The sequence below is a fragment of the Myodes glareolus genome, chromosome 1 (genome assembly GCF_982192425.1).
Source record: "Myodes glareolus chromosome 1, mMyoGla1.1, whole genome shotgun sequence".
Classification (NCBI taxonomy): domain Eukaryota; kingdom Metazoa; phylum Chordata; class Mammalia; order Rodentia; family Cricetidae; genus Myodes; species Myodes glareolus.
The window spans coordinates 13886230-13909316 of record NC_142026.1 but is presented as its reverse complement, the minus strand read 5'-3'; the positions used below and the strand labels follow the sequence as shown (position 1 = coordinate 13909316).

At 39.6% G+C, this 23087-nt stretch overlaps 1 protein-coding gene across 1 annotated transcript in view; it reads left to right on the top strand.

Moving 5' to 3' along the window:
• Abca12 (ATP binding cassette subfamily A member 12) overlaps positions 1–23087 on the top strand; it is a 162279-nt gene that overhangs the window by 48642 nt on the left and 90550 nt on the right. Inside the window, exons 3-7 of the mRNA XM_048459324.3 lie at positions 3003–3156; positions 11141–11232; positions 13361–13458; positions 15289–15474; positions 18001–18179. Coding sequence (XP_048315281.3) covers positions 3003–3156; positions 11141–11232; positions 13361–13458; positions 15289–15474; positions 18001–18179 — 709 coding nt within the window. The remainder of the gene's footprint in view (positions 1–3002; positions 3157–11140; positions 11233–13360; positions 13459–15288; positions 15475–18000; positions 18180–23087) is intronic.

The window sequence follows — 23087 nt, the reverse complement described above, 5'->3', positions numbered from 1 at the left end:
AACTTCCCAAACTCCTGCTATTAGTTTTGAGAATATTGGTGTTTCTTTATCGTTTATCTTCATGTACTATGATGAATAATTATCAACTGAGTTCATTAGAAATAATACAATGTATTACTTTACAGTTCTGGAGATCAGAAATCCAGAACTGGGACTGGAGAGATGGCTCAGAGGTCAAGAGCACTGGTTGCTCTTCCAAAGTTCCTGAGTTCATTTCCCAGAAACCACATGGTGGCTCACAACCATTGGTAATAAGATCTGGTGCCCTCTTCTGGCATGCAGGTAGAGCACTGTATACATAATAAATAAATAAATCTTTTTCAAAAAAGAAAAGAAAGAAAAGGTTAGAAAAAAAAATCCAAAACTGAATTTCAGTGTTTTTAGGATAAACATGTGAGCAGGCCTTTATGTTTGTGTGAGAATTGACTTTCTGGCCTTTTCTAACTTCTATATGTGGGGTCAACAATACAGCTTTTCCAAAAAAAAAAAAAAATCTCTCTTTTTTTAAACCCTCTTGCTTTTCTTCTGAGAAGCTTTTTTATTCCCCCTGTGTTGTTTCCAGTTCTTTCTTCCTTCTGGTCAGTCTTCGGGTCATTTAAATCACATGTGGGCACATGACTTTCTCTGCTCTCATGTTAATGCCTGCCATGGTGAGCTCACCATGAAGTTCCTTTCTCTTTAAAATGAAAATAAACTTTCTCTGACACTCCCTTAGAACAGATTCATGAGGAAATTAAGGTTTTGTTTTCCAGTCTCCAGTTTGGAGTTTCCCTTATAGTTATAAAACCTGTCCTTTTTTTTGAAGGTCATTGTCTCCTGTCTTCTCCCACAGGAGGGATCCAGGTTTTACTATCAAGCCTACCTGTAAAGGATTTGTATTCTACAGCTGACCAACTGCCTTGGTAGCCGGCACATTTTGTAAAGCAGTTGTTAAAATCAACTCTTCACCACTGTAGCTCACGGCTGATTTGAAGGGGCGGGGGGATCAAGACACTTACTTATGCTTTTATTGCTTTCCATAGAATTAGGTCTCATTGCGACATTTTTCAAACAAGATTTATGTTTTTATTACTTTTCTTCCCTGACTACTTCTCCTGCCCTCCTGCCCTGCACCCAGTACATTGCTTCTTTCAAGATACACACGCCCTTTGGTCCTCCCTCCAGACAAACTTAGTTCCTTCTCATGGTCTCCTATCTAGTTTTGTGGTCATTACATGTTAGTATAATCTCTCATTTACATACATATACACATTCAAAGTTAGAATCCACATATAAAATACAACATGTGAAGTTTGTCCTTATGAGACCGGGCGATGTCTCTTAACGTAAGGCTTTCTAGTTCCATCCGCAACTTTCATTTTTATTAACAGCTGAGTAAAATCCCTTTGTGTATATAAACTGCATTTCCCTCACCCACTCTTCTGTGGGTGGGCAGCTAGGCTGGCTGCCTGGTCTTGCTATTACAAATACTGCAACAGCAACCATGGAAGCACAAGCGGCTCTGTGGTAGGATACAGAGTCCTTTGGGAATTTTTCCAAGAGTGGCATAGCTGGGCACGATTGCATTTCTGTTTTTAGTTCCTGGAGGACTCTCCGGCTGATTCCTATAGTGGCCACGCTAGTCTACACTCCAGCAGCAGCCGGTGAAGCCCTCTTCCCACACCCTCACCGGCACTTGTTGCTCTCCGCTGTCTTGACAGTGGCCATTCTGATTTCGACAAGAGAGGGTCACAAAGGGGTTTCAATCTGCATTCTTTGACAGCTAAAGGATATTGAATGTGTATTTATTTATATGAATGTATGAATATATATGCATATATCTATATTTGCAAGCCATTTGGGGGCTTTTTAAAAGGACTACCTTTTCACTTCTTTAGCCATGCATTGATTGGCAATTGTATGTTTTCAGTGTTTAATTTTTGAAGTCCTTTACACTTCCTGTGTATTAACCCCCATCTGAGGTGTCACTATCCCCCCATACTGTAAGCTGTCTGTTAATAACTTTACTACTGAGTTTTTGAACAAGGAGGAAAAGAACGTTATATATAATAATCAGAATGCTAAAATGTGAGGAGAATGAAGTGTTCCTTAGCATCTGCAAAGTTAGTTACATCTGATCTATTTGATCACAAAACTGGACTTTTGTGTTGTGGGAAAGCTGATATACATCAGAAAGAGGGAAGGAAATGCACGTGAGACAGATCGCCCGAGTTTAAAAGGCCTTAACATTTTTGTCTGATCTGTTAAGTTTTTAATACATAAATGATTATGTATTTACTAGGATTTTTAATATTCTGCTTGTAATACTGTAAAGTATTTTATATAAAACTGCATTTTATAAATGTAGTTTTGTTATCTATTCCCTCTGGAGTGCATTACAAACTTTCCTTCTAGGAATTGGCCTGTTCAATTGTCATTCACTCTTTTTTTCATATACAGAATTGTTTCAAACCACTCTGGCAAGTGCTCTTAAGGCTCTCTTCCAGTATTTTTTTCAGAGGAGCTGGAGTGACTCAGTGGTTAAAAGCACTTCCTGTTCTTCCAGAAGATCTGAGCTGGGTTCCCAGCACCCACCTTGGGTGACTCGTGACGGCCTGTAACTCCAGCTCCTGATCCCCTCTTCTGGCTCTGCAGGTCTCTGTATCCATATGCACATACCACCCGACAAGTGTGCACGCACACACACACATGCACACACATATATATAATAGAGCAAATCTTTTTGAAAAAGTGTTTCTTTAGAATGAACTCTAGGTAGAAGAGCCCATGGGACAACAAGCATTTTTCAGTCCTTTGATTCCTTTTAAAACATCTAGAAAATCAAGTTAAATTAAAAAATATACTCTCTAGGTCAGGGTTATTTGCAGAGGTGGGACTAATTTCAAGGTCCCAGGCAGTCATACTGAGAAGTTAATTTTACAAAATGAGTTGTTGCTATTCTTTTTTCCCTCCCCAGGTATGTCTATAGCGGTGATGTCATTTTTTTTTCTTTTTAATTTCAGGTTACCTTGCACCTCGAAACCTTCCAAGTGCTGGATTCTTCCCCTTCCTACAAACCCTTCTCTGTGACACCGACTCTAAATGCAAAGACACTCCCTATGGGCCACGAGACCTGCTCCGCAGGAAGGGCATTGACGAGTCGCTGTTTAAAGACAGGTACGGCACTCCTTAAGCAGGTTAAGTGTTTCTGAAATAACCCGTGGATCTGTCCTAGAAATGTGTGAATGGACATGAGTGGACATGAGGGCGAAAGGGGAAAGTGGGTATGAGTTAAGTCCCATCGTTATGAAAAATTGAGCACAGTCTGTTTATTTTTGAGTCAGTTAGTTACCCAAACTTTGCTTTTTAAAATGAATGACTGAGGAAGTTCTACTTTTCTGGCCTCAAAGATTCTTCGTCCCTCCTGCCCTTGTCAGGGACACCTTGTCCTAACACTCAATCACAGGCACAAAGGAGATAACAGGGCTCTCATCTCCAGAAAGACCTACACGTTTATATTACCTGACGTGATCCTTCCCATTACAGTGAAAACCAGGAAGAGCAAATGAGAAAGTTGAAGAACTAAATATAATGTTGGAAGTACAGTAATTAAGCAATAACCTTTAAATGGGGTCAATTCATGTTCCGTCTTAAGAAACGAGAAGCGGCTGAAGATAAACAATGGAGAGAAACAATACAGACCGTTTATAGCATTATCATCTACAACCTAAGTCTTTCTTCCTGGAAACCTAATCTTAAAGAGATGCCCAGGAGACCACCTGTCAATAGAACTGTAAACGATATTGTAATTTTGAATCAACTGTTACAGATTAAAAAAATGTTCGTAGAAGAAAAGATTAGAGATATTTGGTTCTCAGATGTGAGTATTAAATACCTTGGCCCATAGCACAGGTTCTCCTTTAATGGTCACATGATTTTGACTATACTATAAGATGACTGATAATTTTAGAAAGTTTAACCTTTTTTAGCATAAACTGTAAACGTGTCAAGAATTGTTATGAGGAACAATGTGTAACATATAACATACACTTATTGCTTTTGGGTTGGCAATTCTCCCTGATTTTTTTGGTCTAGTAAGTTGATCAGGTTTGATGCTTAGAACAAGTCTGTTATTCTCACTCGTTCATTAATTTATTCAACAAGTAATGATGACTTCTACAGGCCAGATACCTTTCCAGGTGATGCAGAGGTAGAGAAGACAAAGCCCTTCTGCTCCTTGCATTCAAATGTACAGAAGGAGAAGCAAATGGTAGACAAGAAAAAAAATGGCTGGCATTAGCTTAATAATAAGTATGTCAGCAAGGACATGAAGTAGGATGTCCAAGCCTCACAACTGTCTCCCACAGTTGTGGGCCTAATCTGGACCTATGCAGGTTCGCCCTCTAGCATTCCAGAGTCGGTGAACTCTTAGTTGTTTCTGTGTGTATCACCATCATGGTCTTGACTCCTTTGCTCATATTATCGCTCCTCCCTCTCTTGGGCTGGTCTCAGGTGCACTTTCTTTTTGGAGGGATACCTTGCTCAGCCTAGACATGGGGGGAGGGCCTTGGTCTTGCCTCGAACTGAAGTGTCAGGCTTGTTGACTCCCGACGGGAAGCCTTACCCTTTCTGAGGATTGGATGGGGTTGTGGAGTGGATGGAAGGTGGAGGAAGCGGGAGGAGAGAGGGAATGGGAACAGGGATAGCTATGTAAAATGAGAAAAGATTGCATTAAGAAATTCTTAATAGAGAAAAGAATCCCTGCCCCCAACTGAAGAAAATAAAAAGTAGAAGTTGAGAGGTAGGGGTTAAGTTGTGTAGCAAGAGAAGGCATCCGCTATGGAGAGCTATTTGGGTTGAGCTCACCAAGAGCAAGGGAGGAAGAATACAAATGTGAACACCTGGAAGGTAGGGTTTCAAGAAGAGCCACAGCAAGCGATGCTGAGGTAGGGAAAGCAAGGACATTTAGAAGGGGTGAAAGTCAATTGATACAGCCGGAGCACTGCAGGAATGGGGAGCTGATCGAACGACATGACAATCGGTCATGTTGGATGTTTGAAATAGCATTCTGACCCCCAGATCATTTATCTACTTCACTGCATATTGCTGTGCATTCAGTATTTTTCCAAACTATCAACTAATTAGAGCTTAATTTAGGAAGTTATGTACAATAATAAAATTGTATTAATGATATTTCTCAGCATGCTATTAACTTTTATGTTTTATACAGTCATGCAATGAAACTGGCCCCTGGTTACTGGGTAAATCCTTGAATTGCTTTCTTTTGGTGAAGGAAGACTCGCTAGCCAAACCTCATTAAAACACCAAACAGTCTTGCTCTTCTGTTCTCAGAGTGAGGAAAGACACCTTTGGTGGCATCAAAGGAGGCCTGCGATGTCGCCTTTAATAGATGCTCTTCCGAAAACTATAATCACATTGCAGTCGCTGCTGCCTGGCCTAGTGTTTTGATGTGATTTTGATTTTGGCACCAACCTTCTGTTATTAAATTCATATTCCTCCAGACATTAGCTTCACAAAGAAAGGAAAAGAAAACCCCGCAGCAACCCCAGCAACAGCAACAAAGATGCTGAACTCAGCATCAGCTGTAACAAGCTGTCTGGCAGAAGAGATGGCTGCCTTTATGGCTTTCCTGCTCGCTAGCATGATAGATAGCTTGACATCACAGCATCACAGAGCTTATCCTTGTACTTCCTCCCCGTGCAGCATCTAAGAATAAATCACACAGTGGGAGCCCCTGACCCTTGTCATTGCTCACACAGTTGGCGAAGGGCAGAGATCACCCCCTTGGAGTCCACGGGGTCATTATGTGGAGAAGTGATTCAGCATTCCTGGGGACACTGGGGAGGGAAGAGCTGCCATTAGAGATTCCACCACTGTTACTGATCATACTTTTCCATGACCCATGGCTTGTGAATCCATGCCCCTGATCTTATTGGAAGGCTTCTGCAGAACTGAAAAAATAGCTAATGCAATTTATTCGGGTGTGAGTGTGTATTAGAAAATGTAACAAAGTTTTGAAATGAACCTGAGGACGCTTAGAATATAAGGTAAGGATGTTAGAACACATAGTTGTTCCCATTTGACTGTAGAGATGAAAGAGGATGTATAGTTCTCATGTTGTTTTCATTTCAAACTAGAGTCACTTTAAGTGGGATTGATGTTAAAATAAAGGTTAAAATTCATTTCCCTAAGAACAAACTAGGAGAACGCATTAGTTGCCACGTAGGCCAGTTATTCATCTAAATTAAATCCACTGACAACACAAAATGTGCTCCAGACAATATAAGTTGCTGCAGATGCAGAGATGAATTATACACATTTCACACCACAAGAATTTAGAACCTATGAGGAAAGAGACAGGGAGACAAAAGAACAGTCAAATGATCACATAACCCGGTGAATGTGATGAATATTTGTTCTCAGGTCTCATTATGCCCGGAACATTAGATGGTGGCTAGTCACACAGCCTTCTTAACATGCTGTGTTGAGGAATATGGATATTGCTGTTGAAGGTGTCGTTAGAGTGGAAGTAGATTTTGGTAGGGAAACGCCAGGAGACTTCTCTCAGCAGTCCTTGAGGATCTATCTTCAGGCGCTGAGGGTGCAGCTCCGCTCTAGCCTAGCCAAGGTCCTTGACTCAAGCTTCATTACCACATATATGCGCCTGCGCACGCATGCGCGCGTGGGAGCGCACACATTTGCGAGAAAAAAAATAGAAGCATGGGTTATCCATAATGGAGAGGTAGGCAAATGGCTTTGCTTTTGACTGTGATTTTCATGAATTTTCTCACCGTGGTGCCAAATGAATCCATGTATTTTGTGTCTAGGTAGGATTCTCTGAGCGTTGTCCTTGTAAAGACACTGATGCTTCCTCCTGCTCTCTGTCCCCATGTTTCCAACCCTTCTCCGTCTCTATCATGTTTCCTCACCTACTCAACATTGGCCCTTTAAAAGCTATTAGGCATATACTTATTCTAGTTACATATTACAAACCCAAAGTCTTTCCAATGAATATTAAAACCCTAGGACAGCTCAGCATATTAAGGAATTATAAATCTTGATTATAACTGGCTGACCTAGAAGAAAAAGGTTTCAGAGGACAAGCAGGGTTTATACCTGAAGCATGGATGACCCTTGAAGAATGAGGGTCAGAAAGAATTCAGAGAGATAATTAAAACAATTAAAAATTTTCAGGGAATGGCTTCTGTTCATGGGTAGCCAAGAAGGGCAATCGCATCGAGTAAGCGTGAATGACTCCATGGTTGTTAGTGTCTAGAGTCCTTGTCTGCAGTTAAGTCGGTGATGAATGGCAGGTGGAACAGGGATCAGATGCAGGCTTACGGCACATTTTCATTCCAGATGTCACTACATACGATTATGATTCCGAGGAAGCGATGAAAAATCCTTATAAAATTTTAACTAACCCTTAGAGATAAAAAAAGAAAGTCAGAATCTTCTTTCCAGGATGGGCCATATGTCTCCTTCTTAGTAGGAGTGCCTTTTCTAGACAGACTTCACTACAGTATGCAGACATTACCTATCAAGGTAGCTGGTCCCTCTCACAGGAAACACTGACACCCGGTGTACGTGCAGAGATCCTAGTATGATGTCACATATCTATGTGACATTTCCCAAATGTAGCTGCCGGCAGACACATCTGAGAAGTCAAATCTATTCTGAGTTAAGTTTTCATCATAACTGAGTGGAATTTTTAATACAAAATAGCTCTCTTATTGATCTCTGCTCTAAAGAGATCTTCATAAGTTCCACAGAAGCAAAGTCCTCATCTCTGGCAAGCTAGAAGAAAAGTCTTTAACCAACTCTGTGGTATTTGTCCATGCAGCTCACACCAATGAAAGTCCATTAAATAATGCTGTGGACCACTTGCCAATGTGAGCCCTACATTTTTCTCCAATCAGATGGCCCTATGTGTCAAATCCAGAAGCCATCTACATTTTGCATAGTGCTTTCATATACTCTCAGAGATACCCAACATGATATAGATTTCAGATGAGGTCATTACACCTATTCAGAGCTCCTGAGTAGGGAATTGAAGTCTCCTAAGTTGGGTCTGGGTGGTGTAAATGGGAATGAGCTATCCATGAGTAATCACACTCAGTTGTCACAGCCTTCTTCAGCATCTCACAACTTTGGCACAACTGATACTTATGACAGATAAGTCATTGTTGGGCTGTGTGTTGGAGGGTGTTTAGCATCATCACGAGCCTCTGCCTACTAAGCACCAAGTGCATCATCCTGTGTGCAGCTGTGACAATTGACTATGTCTCCTGTCACTGTATTGTCAAACACTCCCTGAGGGAGGCGAGTAAAGGCATTCTTGGATGACAGCCAGTGGGGTAGTGAAACAGTGAAGGAAAATCAGGGAACAAGGGCACAGATTAAGGATGCGAATCTACAGGCCGTGCTCTACAAATGTGACCAATGATCGCTCCAATTTAGTAGCCCCCTCACATTTTCATATCATCATTTATGCCAGCCCTTGCTTAGCCCTCCCACGAATGTATTGAAACTCTTGATCTTTCCTATTTGACTTTTCCATTATGATTTATACAGAACAAATTTAATAAATGTTGTTGAACTGGTGATGAACACGGCTAGTGAGGACTGTGAATATGTGTTATGTCTGCCATGCCGCCACTGGGTATTTCCTTCTCCAGTGAGACCTGCAGATTTGGATGCCTATGATGAAAATTCCCGCAGATACGCATGTCACCTACTGCAAGTTAGTTCATGCCCCTAGCATGCAGCTAGGGAAGCAGTGTCTGAGATCTTTTCAGAAGAAGCAGAATCAGAATGTCTAGGGTTTCCTCTAACGCCAATGCGTTTGGTTCACATCCCAGTAATACTGCCTCTTTGTTTAATCAGCCACCAGATCAAACGGTCCAGTGCTAGGTGAACGGCGTTAGATCCTAGGATGTAGAGGTGAATGAGACATGGTGATTGCTCCTTGCCATCCAAGATGTCACAACCTAAAATGGAGAAGTTGCTGCATATAAATATGCACGAATCAATTATGCAAAGTAACAGAAAGGGCACTGTTCCTCTCCTATTGCTCTAATCAAGCTCATTAGAAAGTTCAGAATTCCACCAACTCAGGAAGACTGGCTTTGTTTGACAGAAGCTGTATTTATACTTATTGTCTCAATATGAAATAAAATTGGGGAGATTTGTCCAGAGGATGAGTAGTAAGTGCATTTGGTCCAACTCCACATTCCCACGGCACAGCTTCCTAGATGGGAATGGGCGGGCGCGTCTCTTCCTGGTCTAGGAAAGAGCCTCCTTGAACCAGAACCTTTCCAGCTTCTTGTCTGGAACCTTCACTGTGCTGATGCCTGGGAAGGGAAGGAGCTGTTCTCTTGGCAGAAGTAGTATCCGGGTTTATTAACTGACAGAAGTTGGGTAGCCTGGCTCTGTGTGACAGAAGTAGCCTTGCTTCCCCTAGATCCCAATTTTTTCCCCAAGACCCACCTTCTCCTTTCCCCCTCTTACTTATTATTCAGTATATTGTTCCTTACCTCTTCATTGCTATTTTGATCTTCCTCATCCTCCTGAGATTCTTTTTGCTGTCTCTGGTTGTTAAAATTTTTATGAAGGCCTCTCTCTCTCTCCCTCCCTCCCTCCCTCTCTCTCTCTTTCTTTCTCTCTCTCTGTTGATACTCAGTGGGCTTCCTTAGAGAGTTGCAAGCTGGACTGGGAAAAAATGTGAAGGAAAAAAAGTAAATCCAACTTTTTCCAACTTTCCAATACTTTTTTTTTTTCTTTTTTGAGAGAAGGAAAAGGTTCAGGTCAGTTCTTATTTTCATCTGAATGGCTTTTCCATCCAAATAGTCAGCATCCGGAGTGTAAAAAGATTTAGGGGAATACAGTCATGGTCATGAATAATTCAAGTGTGCATTAAGAATGCAGACCTTTTGGAGCAACCACTGCATTTTAAGGAGAATATTGGAAAAACACTGGGGACTAGAAACAAATGTTACCTCTTCTCGTCATTTTTATAAAAAGAAGCCACCAAAACAAAAGCCACCACTGAACAAATGTTCCCAATTATAAATTGCTAAGATCTACTTTATAAAGCAGGAGTCTGGCTGAAGCGCAATTATAAGCAGAATTTCTTGCCGTCTTTAGGTATCGTAATTATGTTTTTTAAACAACTGCACAAAATCCACCAACTTCTTAGAATTTTGAAAGTTGTTTCAATCCATGTATCCTGTTTGTAGACTGGACAATCTATTTTAGGCCCTTATTTCTAGTTGTATCTAATTTTCAAGAAAATATAATTATTTCCACTTTGGGGACTGGAAAGATGGCTCACTGACCAAATGCTGGGCCTGGTATTCAATCCTTGCTACTGAAAAAGTGGGGAAAAATATGTTTGTTGTTGTTTTTGTGTCTTAGTATGAGTCATCAATGTAGAAAGTACAATTTTTAAATGATAGCTACGAAATTTGAGAAAATTCAGTATTATTTGTCTTCTAAGCTAGCATGGCTATACGCATGGGAATCCCCGGACCCACAATGCTTTTGTCACCACACTGCCACATTTGGTAGAATTAGAAATGTAGTCTCATGCCGTCCTTCCCTTTATACCCATTGCCACCTATAATGGCATCAACCACAGAATGTCCCTGGCACCTGCTAGAGCTTCTTTTCTTTTCCCCTGAATCTGGCTGCAATTTGAAGCAAAATGCCATCCATAATTAAATACAGTTGAGCTTTTTTTTTTTAATTGCTGACAAACAAGCAGGCCTTGTTTTCCATCTTCAAAACACAGCTCCTTATTTAGGCTCTGTCAGCGTTTCAATAGGGAAAGAACACCATGAGTATGTTTAGTGTTCGCCCGCAATGCTTTATTCAAGTAAGTTCTTTTTTTCAAGATTAAAAGAATAATGACTGCTTTAAAATCTCATCCAGTCCATTACCACTGAACAGTTTACCTGGCAAGCAGCCTTATGTGTTCATCGGTGCATTGGGTAGGTGAATCCATCCTTTAGTATCCGAGGAAATAGTCGAAAACTTTGCAAGTCCTTGGAGCCCCTGAACCTTCTGCATAATAAATTGCTTTAGTTAACTGAAATTAATGCAAACAAAGTTAGAGAGTTCTTGCTTTTTCTTCCCCTAGTGAAATTCCAAAAAAGTCATCCAACCCGAAGAGGGACAGCAATTTATCACTCCGGAGCACCCAAGTTCCAGAAAGAAGTCACGCACCACTGGGTAAGCCTGCTCTCTCCTGTAAGGCTTAGAAGAGACCTTTACAACAGCTAGCAAAGGGCTAATCTTATAAGGTTTACACTTCAGATTTTCAAATAAAGATGGAATGCTTACATTGCCGCTACGGGACCCAAGGACTCCCCGTGGCTGCCTGTGTATGACAATAGAGCAATGCAAACGTCTTCAGAATGATTAGAAATTGAGTTCTTACTGAAATGCTCTGTAGGAAAGTCTAAATGTTGAGGATTGCACTGCATCCCAGAATTGAGTCTGGACCTCACCTGCAAGATAAGTGGAATCAGGGTGGACAGAATTTCCAGGAACAAGAATTATTGGCAAGAACTTCAAAGATTTATCCAAACTTTCCATTTAACAGGCGAAGATTAGGAAGCCAGACAAGTTTAAGCAGATGCCCATAAACAAACAGGCATTTGATGGATGCCTCTCTTTCCTGCTTAAAATGCCTGGTTTTAAGGTTTTGGCTTGACCATGCTTCACATAAGGCCAGACTCCTTCAAATTTGTGTGTGCCTCAAACTCCCTGAGTTACTGTGTAAAAGCACAAGATTCCAAGTTTTTACACAAATCCTGCTGCTGCCTTAAAGAAACACGGACTAGAACTCTCAAACCATTGGACTATTTTACATTTGTTTGGCAAACATGGACTGGGTGCGTGCTAGCTTGCACTCAGTGACTTAGAGACTGGGCACGTTTTAGCAAACAAAGCAACGCTCCTTGTGTGTTAGAACTTGATTGTTCTTTTGGGGGAAAGAAGAAACATATTTATTTAAATATTTAAAAATTTGAATTGTATCTAATAAATTTATATGTATATAAGGAATTAAATAAAAATTTAAATATTTGAATACCTAAAACTATGATGGCAAGTAACATTTCAAACCAAATGAAGAAGTTCAGGGTTGATGTCACAGGGACATGCTGGCCCTTGCTCTTAGGAGTGAAGAGATTGTGAGTGATCTGCAGATATCTGGTTGAGTAGATTAAGGCACAGCAGAAAGAAGTTCCCAGTGTCACAGTCCAGTGAGCTCTCCCTTACTCGGTAGCTGTAGGCTGTGCTTCTCCTCCTGGCTAGTTATCTCACGAATAGATTGCTTAAGTCTAGAGGAAGCAGATGGCAAATTTTTCAGTCCCTATAGACACTGAAATGAAGACCCTCCTGAACTACGATACCAGCATCTTTTTTTTTTGAAAGTAATTTTATTAAATTATAAAAGTTTCCATTTACGCCCCTCTTCCCAACCCCCTCCCACTCCCCCCACTCCCTCTCTTCCTCCCACTTCGTCCCTAAGGGCAGTCAGGGTTTCCTGCCCTGTGGGAAGTTCAAGTTCCTCCCCCCTCCCTCCGATACCAGCATCTTTAAATGCTGAGATTCTGTGTTGTGAGGATAGCAAATACTTGTGCCCAATATTTATAAAAATCAACTTCCTTTCTACCAATGGTATAGATATGAAGCTATACTTCTAGTTCATTTATACTCAGTACGCAGAAACCCGCACCACATTATGAGTAGTTTTAGACGGGGCCACTTCGGGAACTTCTTAATTAGGAAATGTTGTAGTCTAAAGTCATCGCTTCATCCCGTTTATTTGATCTAAAATATCATTCAGAAGCCACTTTAAGGAGAAGGGATTTATGCTCCTAAGCAGATTTCAGCATCCCAGTCGGGTAATTAGAAAGGAAGACCATTATCACCAGATGTGCAGCGGCTGATCCTTGGAACAGATGTTGGAGATGATGGATCTATGGAGCTGGTCAGGGCACCTCCGTCCTCTAAGCCTGCCCAGAAAAGATTCTGTTTATTGGGCAATAATCCTGGTGATGGAGTTTAATGACAGAAGCTGGAATGAATGCAAATGGCATCAAAATGATTGGGGAAGATAAAGAAGAGGGGACTGAAGTCATGGCAGTTTTATGCGGAAAGAAAAGCTTCCAAAGTCCGCCATTTTGCCAGCCTGAAATGTACATGGGATAGACATACATTAGCACATTCTTGCTGTGAGGCACATGGGGTCACAGAGCATAGCGAAGGAATCCTCTGAGACTGTGCCCATTTGCAAGCATGTGGGTACATGTGTGTTTCAGATTCTGATATGTTCTTTCTTCTGTCATAGCCACATTACCTCCTAGACCGAGCTCTGATTTGGAAGGAATGGGCCCAGAAATTTTCAATGGCAGCCAAGTGCTCACACGCATCCTTGCTTTGGAAAAGGTAATTTGATTTAGTTTTGCAATGAACATATAATGAAGAATTTGAACAAATATACTTTACATTGGTAGAAAGATGTCCCAAACAGGAAGGGGTTTGCAGTGCGTTTCCAATTTCGATACTATCTTAGGCAGAGTCTTTCCTCAGGCACTTTTCAATCACGATTTCATTTTAAGACACTGCAAACTCCTTAAGATAGGGGGCATTTATTTACTGCCCTCGTCAGTCCCCTCATTGAACTTACAGTCTTCACTTACTAAGAAATAATACAGCGTTTTATGTGATCTTTCAAGGAAATAAAAAAAAATGAAGCTGTGACGCTCTTCACATTTGATATCTCATCCACAACAGTACCTTTGGACCAATCAGAGGTGTAGAAATCTCTCCCCTAAGTAGGAAAATCTGTTTTCTTAACATGTTTTAGAAAGCTTACTTGTGGAATTTTCTGTTTCCCGAGATCATCTACTTTATGATTGCTCTGATTGAAAGGCGTTAAACACAGTTTTGTAAGAGGTGTGAGCTGGTGGCCTGTAAGCACTCTCTCTTGCTTCCTGGAGAGAGTTTGCTTAAGGGTCAGACAATTTTTTGAATGTGTAGACTAGAAGCACTGTTCTCAGAATTGCCGCTTTCCTGTACCGGAACTCCCAAATTCTCTTTCTTACATGGAACGGGATTTGAGAATTTTGAAAAGTCGCACAGAGTCACATATTCTATATGAGCCTCAAGTGAACGCGGTGTGGATGGATTCATATTTTTGGAGTAGCTGGAGCAAGGCAGGGATATAAGAATTAGGATGCCACAGTGATGCCTATGTCAGCATCTCCCAGATTCCTCTCTTTCTCTTCGCTGCTTTCTGCAACCCTTGCAGGAATGAGTAGAGAAATCACTTTGGAGTGAGTTTATGTGTAACGTTAGATCAGAGCTGTGAATGAATGCCCAGACATCCCAGCATTTGCAGCCTCCTAGATAAGTGGATCCTGTCTTGTTCTATTATACAGAGAAGTTCAGTTGCAGGGGATAAATTTTGAGATGTAAACTGAAGGGGAGAATAGAGTTGGCCCTTACCTCATAGGGTTATATGAGTTAGCTACTGGAAGGAACCCCTTGAGTATTACAGTTAAATGCAGTTAACGTTGTAAATACATAAGCTCTTCTGGTGATCAATATTATGATTGAAGCAGTGTTTCATCTACAATGCATCTGTACTATGGAATACATTGGCCAGTTACAAAGGATTCCATTAAGGAAATTATTTCCCATTATTGTTGTAATTATCTTGACTTATCTATTTAAAAAGCATTTTCATATTTTTCCTTTTTCTTTCTTTCTGTACACAGACTTAAAGGCAGCACAACCCACCAATCCACTTTTGTAAATAAGCACAATTGGTCCTAAGAGTAGGACCTTTTGTTTTTTGAGGTCTTCCAAAGATTATGACCAATTTTTATAAGAAACCACACAGAGTTAAAAGGCACCTGAGCTTCTACTGCTCAAGGCCCAGGAAAAACGAATATGGTTTTTATTTAGAAAGATATTTGTTAGAAACATTTGACACTCTTCGGTCCTCTGGTCAGAGATAAGCCAGTTCGGTTATACAAATCAAATGTGAACAATTTACATCAAAACCACAATAAGAATTTAGATCTTTTTGTATACTCTCCTTCCACAACTCCACATGGATAAATTTGCTTATTTTATTTTTTTAATAATTTTTTTGTAAAACAGAACTTTAAAAATAGCTGTTGCAAAGATAGGCCAGTTACCTTGAAGATGACAATCTCTTCCTCTTTATGTTTTTTAATATCACTTCTCTATTCTCCCATATACTTTTAGCTGTTGAAGCAAAATTCAACTCCAGAAGAGATACGAAGAGAGCTGTGTGAGACCTACCCAGGGTACACGGCAGATTACGCCTTCTCTTGGCTCACTCTAGGGAAAAATGTTTTTAACAAATTTTGCCTTTCAAACATGACGCTTTTAGAGTCCTCTCTCCAGGAGCTCAAATATCAGGTCTCTCAGGTGAGTGCAGACGATACATACGATGTGTGTGTGTGTGTGTGTGTGTGCGCGCATATATATACACATATATATGTGGTGTGATGTGTGTGTATACATATATATGTTTGTGTGTGTGCACATATATATATATATACACATATATATGTGGTGTGGTGTGTGTGTGCATATATATATACATATATATGTGGTGTGGTGTGTGTGTATACATATATATGTTTGTGTGTGTGTGCATATATATACACATATATATGTGTGGTGTGTGTATACATATATGTGTTTGTATGTTTGTGCGTATATATACACATATATATGTGGTGTGGTGTGTGTATACATATATATGTTTGTGTGTGTGTGCGTATATATATATACATATATATATGTGTGGTGTGTGTATATATATATGTATCCAAAATCTTGTGCACAATTAGAAGGGTCATGCTTCCATTTGGGGTTCCCAAACTGACTCACTATGAGTTTTGAGAAAATCTGCAACCCACTTGGACTTGGAGATATTGACTGGAATATTTGTAGACCTTTAGCATAATTTCCTCCCACATAAACATTTACATATAGTGTTTAATGTTAAGTAGCGGTTATTTATCATCGAAACGTGCAGGATTACAATGATTTGATGTGGAACTTGAAATATCGCCTATGCGCATACACCTCAGACAAACGGCAGCGTGGCTCTACAGTGAGAGCTGAGATTGTGCAGGACAGAATGCAAGTTTAACAATTCAACTGTAATTGTCATACTCTTGTTAGGAGTTACAAAACTAAACTGGTAATGTCTTTTATTTTTCTCATGGCATCAAACTTCATTTGCTGACTTTTGATGAAATAATTTATCCCTGTCCCTCGAATTTTACATATTAAGCCGATGTTATTCAGATAAAAGTACCCACTCCCATCTGTGCTTGCTTAAGTCTAGCCTCAAGTGATGAAGAAAAAAAAAAAAAAACAAGAGGCCAATACCTAAATGTAGTGAAACCCACCTGCAGTGAAAATTTTAAAACTTCAGATTTACTCACTGATTTTATAAATGGGAATAAATAAAGCATGCCTACTTTAACATTTCCCCTTGCTTCTCTAAATTATATTGAAGGTAACTTTTAATTTTTAAAATGTATCTTTTAGTAATCTGGTTTCCAAAAGGGCCAGATTAAGGACAACATTTTAATGGCTCAAATTAGAACATGAAGCTCTCATCTTTCTTGAATTTTTACAATGGCTGGACATGCAGCTCAGTAGTAGAATGCTTGCCCCGAATCCCCAGTACTAGGGGAAATCTTCCTCACTTATATTCTTCCATTAGATAGAGTAGCCCAAGTGTCCAAACATAGACTCTTCAAAGTCAATCAGATTAAGGCAGATGGAAGATTAACTTGACTGGTATGAATGGGGTTATGGAGGGAATTGCTCTGGGTGAGAACATGATGAAATACTTCTGCAAGAAGTAGCTAGACCATGTGGTTCCAAAGCCATAGTTTTTCTGGTTTGTGAATATCACCGATGTGGTCATCAGGTAGATTCACTCACACGTAACCATTCATCACAACCAATGCCCATAGCTTTGGGATGCAATCTGGAAGCCCTTTACTCTACCATGTATAAACTTCATAATAAGCAATTTGGCAAATATAATTCTACATGCCATGAATACACAGTAATATATTTCATTTACTTTTCCACATAATTAGTTTTAAGGGATCTCCATCAAAAATAGACATCTTAGTGAAAGATATGGGAGCAGTTTGTCCGCATCTACCAGGAAATATACTGAGGAAGACAAAAAGAACGTTACTCAGGGTTGTCCGGACACAGAAGGGTAGTGGCACATATGAGCTCACAGTGGTTTCGGCAGTGTGCATGAGACTTGTGCAAGCTCACGCCAGACCAACTCCCAGCATGGAGAGGAGAGGTGGATGTGCTCTCTCACTCTTAGACAGGGACATATTGACAGCTAATGGATGCTGGGAGGAGGAGATTCAGTTTAAGAGTAGGGCTCCTGGTAAGTTGGACCACATTCCAGTCAAAGACCACACATCTGAGAATGTAGAGGTACCACAAATTGGACTTGATGGATGAAAACAAAAGAAGACACCAATTTGGGTGGACAGGGAATGGGTAGCGGATGTGGGAGGTATTGATGGATATTGATCAAAACACATTGTATTAAATTTCCAAAGAACTAATAAAATAACAAAGAGAAAACACATTCAGAAATTTACTTGATTTTAGAAAGTGAACTTTCATTTCTAAATATCTAATTTAACATGTTTTATACAACATAATTTTGTCAATCAAACTTTAAACATGCTAATATCTGGAACTCTAGAGGGGGAAAAAGCCAATGATGTTGAGAGATGCTGACCATTTTTTTCACAGAAGAGAACTGAGTGAGGATTTGAAAACTAATTGTGAATGTAGAAATATAGTTTTGAAAAATCTTTTCAGAGACAGTAAGCCACACAGCTACAAATGCTAAAGCATCATTTTCTTTTCTCTGTGGTTTGGCTTCTGAAGATGTCAAGCGACCCTGACAGCCAGAAGAGAGTCTTCCAGGGGCTTTCCCAGGTGCTGTCCTTTTTCTCCCTGGTGCAGCAGCGGAGAGAAGTGTGGCAACTCCTGTCGAGTTTCCCAGACGTGTTTCAGAATGACACCTCACTGAGCGGTCTACTTGGCGTCCTTCAGAAGGCAAACAGGTGAGTTAATGGAATGTTAAATGGAATGCAATTGTTCACAAAGAAGTCTTTGAAAAAATAGGTCCTGGGAGAAGTACTGTCAGGTAGGTCCTTTAAACACTGTGAAAGCAGCCCTTGAGCGTCCTGCTGCAGATTTGAGCAATGGAGGTGACTGTCAATTGAGCAAAGAAGAAAGACGCATTGTGTATGCTCGTTGAGGTCAGCAGGCATCCATGAAAAGTAAGAGGAACACTCACCAGATAAGGACACATTATTTTGTGTCCTGGGGTTTCCAAGAATGAGTCACAGAGCAGAACCAACTTGGATCAGTAACACGAGATCATTTTGGGACAACCTGAGCTCTGTGCACGTCACTAAGTTAACTAAGAATAAAATGTCTCCATGGGGTTTGCTTTGTACCATTCAATATAAACCAACCCTGCTGGTTAAAGTTTGCTCTAGTCACCTAAATGGGACTGACTTCCCTCATAAACGGTCTTTCTAAGTCAACAGATGGTGTCTTAGGGTTATTATTGCTGTGATGAAACACTGTGACCAAGAGCAAGTTGGGGAGAAAAGGGTTTATTCAGCTTACACTTCCACATCGTTGTTAATCATCAAACCAAGTCAGGACAGGAACTGAAGTAGGGCAGGAGCTTGGAGGCAGGAGCTGATGCAGAAGCCATGCAAGGACGCTGCTTACTGGCTTACTCCTCATGGCTTACTCAGACTGCTTTGTTATAGAACCTAGGACCACCACCCGAGGTTGGCACCACGCACAATGGACTGGGTTCGTCCTCATTAATCACTAATTAAGAAATGCCTTATAGGCTTGCCCACAGCCAGATCTCATGGGCACATTTTCTCAGTTGAGGGTTCCTCCTTTAGAATAACTTCAGTTTGTATCAAGCTGACAAACAAACAGCATTACATATTCCAATGAAGAACGAACTAATTTTGCTCTTAGTTTTTTTTTTTAAGAAAATGAAGGCCTGTTTATATGATGCCTTTATCTCAATATTTGTTTGTAAGAGCTAAAAGTTGAAGGGAAAACAAATATATATATATATATATATACATATATATATAAATATACAAAGAATGAGTGAGCAAAATAGTTTTTTTGAAATCCAGATTCTAGAGTCACACAATGTCAAGGAATAATTAAATACTATACTGTCAAGAAAATCTAGACTTAAAAAGTACTACCTGAGAAGTTGAGGTAGGAAGGTGATGAGTTCAAGATCAACCCGTGCATTATAGTAAGGACTTGTCTTATATATCAATGATCATTTACACCACTTCCCATTTGATAAATATAATTAGTACTGAACTGAACACCAGAGTACTCTTTACTGGTTTTAATTCCTTTGGATAAAGACTCAGAAGAGGGATTGCTCCATCATCTAGTGTTTTATGATTAATATTTTGAGAAGCCTTTATAGCATTTTCCACAGAGCTTGCTGCATCCTCTAGCGCTCCCACAAACAGTGTGACAGGGCTTCACTTTCTCTTTATGCTCATCAACACTTCTCGCTGTTCATTTACTCAAGAAACATTCGAATTCTCTCTTGAGGGAAATGCCTTTTTAAATCCCTGGCCATTTTGGAGTTTCAATACTTTACAGTAGGAGTTACTCATATATTTTGGAGGAAAGCCTTTAACCAGATATTACGGTTTGTATATTTTTCCTCCCACTCTGTTCATTGCTTTGATAAGAGAGTGGCATTTGACTTTTATCCAATTAAACAACATTGCTCCCTTAGTGATCCAGTAAATTTCTATCAATTTATATAGTTGCTATTTCTAATATGGTATCATAATTGGTATGAGTTTTTGAAGACTTGGCTTGTGTTAAGGTGACAGAGTAACTGACAACTCAGCCTTAATTAAAGAATTTAAAACTTGTGCTTAATTTAGTCATTACAAAACTTTCAAATAAGTTGGGAACATCTTGAATATGCAAATTTGTTTTTCATAATTTCTAAGTTTAATGAAAGCAGTGTAAAGTATCTCAATTAAAAATGCCAATAGTTTGGGGCTGAGGATACAGCTCGGAGGTTAAGAGTACAAGCCGCTCTTCCAGAGGTTCTGAGATGTCTTCCCAGAACTCCATCAGGCAGTTCACAACCACTTACAACTTCTGTTCGAGAGGATCCCACACATTCCTCTCTGGGGACACCTTCGCTAATGTGCGCCTAATACCCTCTCAGACACATACTTAAAAATAAATCTTAAAATGGGAATACCAATACTTTAAGTTTTAGCAATTCTGTGTGGCCAGTAGGTAGCATCAAAGCTGATCACCCTTTAATTGTATTTGAAAACTCTTAATTTATCCCTACCCTAAATTATTTTTTTAAAAAAAAAATCTTTATTTTCAAATCTATGGAGATGACTCAGTGGGAAAGAACACTTGCTACACAAGAATAAAGAACTGAGTTCAAATCCGTAACGTAATTATTTTGACATGGCTGTGCGTACCTGTGAACCTATCACGCAGGGAAGAGATAGAGGGTTCCGAGAGTTGGGCTGGCTCAGTTCAGTTCCCTAAGAGGTCTTGTTCCGGTGAAATAGGTAGAGATGACAGAGGAAGACATACTAATGTCCTCCTCTGGTCCCCATCTCTATGTATGTGTTTTCATACCTGCATTAAAATTATACACGGGTCCTCTCGCTTTGTCTCTTACACGCACACCACACCACACCACACCACACCATACCACACCACACCACACCACACCACACAATCATTTGTACAGAAACAATGTCTGGGACTTCACTCTTGACCTGACTTTTCAAAATAAATACTTTTACTTGAAAATGGAAAAAGAATATGATGCAAAGATTTGTGCTAACAGTGAGTCAGCATTGAGATGCTTTCTATGTTGGATTAAAACACATGTGAAGCTTGAAGATGCAGTACAATATAAGATTTTAAATGTTTTATTTTTATTTTTATTTTTATTTTTCAAGACAGGGTTTCTCTGTAGCTTTGGAGCCTGTCCTGGAACTAGCTCTTATAGACCAGGCTGGCCTCGAACTCACAGAGATCCGCCCGCCTCTGCCTCCTGAGTGTTGGGATTAAAGGCGTGTGCTACCACTCCCTGGCTCATGTTTTATTAATTTTTATATTGAGTACTAGGAGATGAAGTTTTATGCTATCAGTTAAATAGAAATCTATATTAAAATTAAATTTGTTTCTCCTAGATTTTTGAAATATGATTATTAGAAAATTTAAAATTAAATATCTCAGATTTTTATTCAAATACCATTTTAAATAAAATATTTATTATTATTATTATTATTATTAAATTGACAATGCCATTAAAAGCCACATTTTACTCAAATTTTTTGTCATCATGTTTTACCTTATTTTGCTCTTTGTTGCACAAAGTAAAGGGACGGGTGGCCCCATAGAAAGTTCATTTCCTTCTTATACCTCTAATTTTTTAAATTGTATATTAGCAATCTTCAAAATCAGATTAGGTTGTTAAGATTATGATAGTAATTAGCAGAAGTGAGCAGTCTCAAAATCATATATGAGAAGTTATATGTGATTCCCAGCTCTTATGAGAGAAAGGTCATGCTGGGATACAAGTCATGAACTTTTAAAAAGTTTTTCTTTATGTAGAAAGTGACTTGCTTTGAATAATTTTCATTTTATATGATAAATAATGGGGAAAATTTATTGAATAAAGTAAATATATATTGATTTGCGGTTCGAAGCATTTCAGAGAGGATGAGAGCCAGCATCACTACTATTTGAATTTGCTAGAAATAAATTGAGTCTGCTGACGAACAAATTGTTTACTAGTAACATATTAACAGTGATGCTGGCTGTCATGATATTGCCAAGTGTTCACTCATTCAGTTTAAAACAGTAGGGCAGGCGTGTTAGATCAAGCAGTGAGACTAGGTATAAATTAGCCAAAATCTATAACATGAAACCCATTCATCTGGTGTCCATGGTTACCAGAGTTTAGAGACAACTCAAAGATGAAGACTCAGGAGATTCTCAGCAGACTAGAATTATACTACTGAACCTTCAGTGCAAGCTGCAGGGTGCTGGGGATAAACATGAGGCTGTCCAAAGGTTGACGGTGAGACAGAAAAGGCAGAGGAGGACCGAACACAGCCAGACTTCTGCGGCAGAACATTCTGGGCACACCTCGGATACTAAGTTGGCAGTTTCTGTCGTTCTGTGCATGAAATTTTTTACCTCCCTCCTCCCCACCATGTTGATGTAGTTTCTATGCTACAGACATCTATTTACAGACTTTGACATTAGCCAAGCCGGCTGTTTATTACTAGCCAGATAATCTCGGTGAGTTATCAAAGTTTTTAAACTGTGTCCATCTGCAATATAAGGCATATCAAATTAGCTTCATGGAAGCATTGGAGAACCAAATTTTAAAAATACATGAACATGTAATTTATGTATATCTGTATTAGGTACGTTGTATAAACATGCATACATATTCATAAGCATGCTTATATAACGTCCCTAATACTGATATGCATCATATATATTCATATGCATGTTTATATAGCATGTTTATATATTATGCTAGAAATTAGCTAAGAGATACTTACAAGTTAGTTTTCATTCATATCTAGGGGGCTAAGACTAAATTATCTTAGTTTTAAAATGTTAAAGATTCCAACAATATTATCAAGTGCTCTACTTACACACTGGGTCCATGCTGCAGAAGGCTTCCAGCCTACCGCTGAGGTTCTTGATAAAGAGAAACTAGTGACTGATTTGTGCTGTATCAGCTCTTTGATGGCAAATGCTTGATAGTAGTGTTTTGTTTGGGTTAATAATCAAAGCACTGGGAACCAGCAAGATGGCTCAGGGGTAAAGGCACTTGACGCTCAAGTTAAAATACTGGCTCAGCTGACTGTTGGTATAAAAATCACAGTATT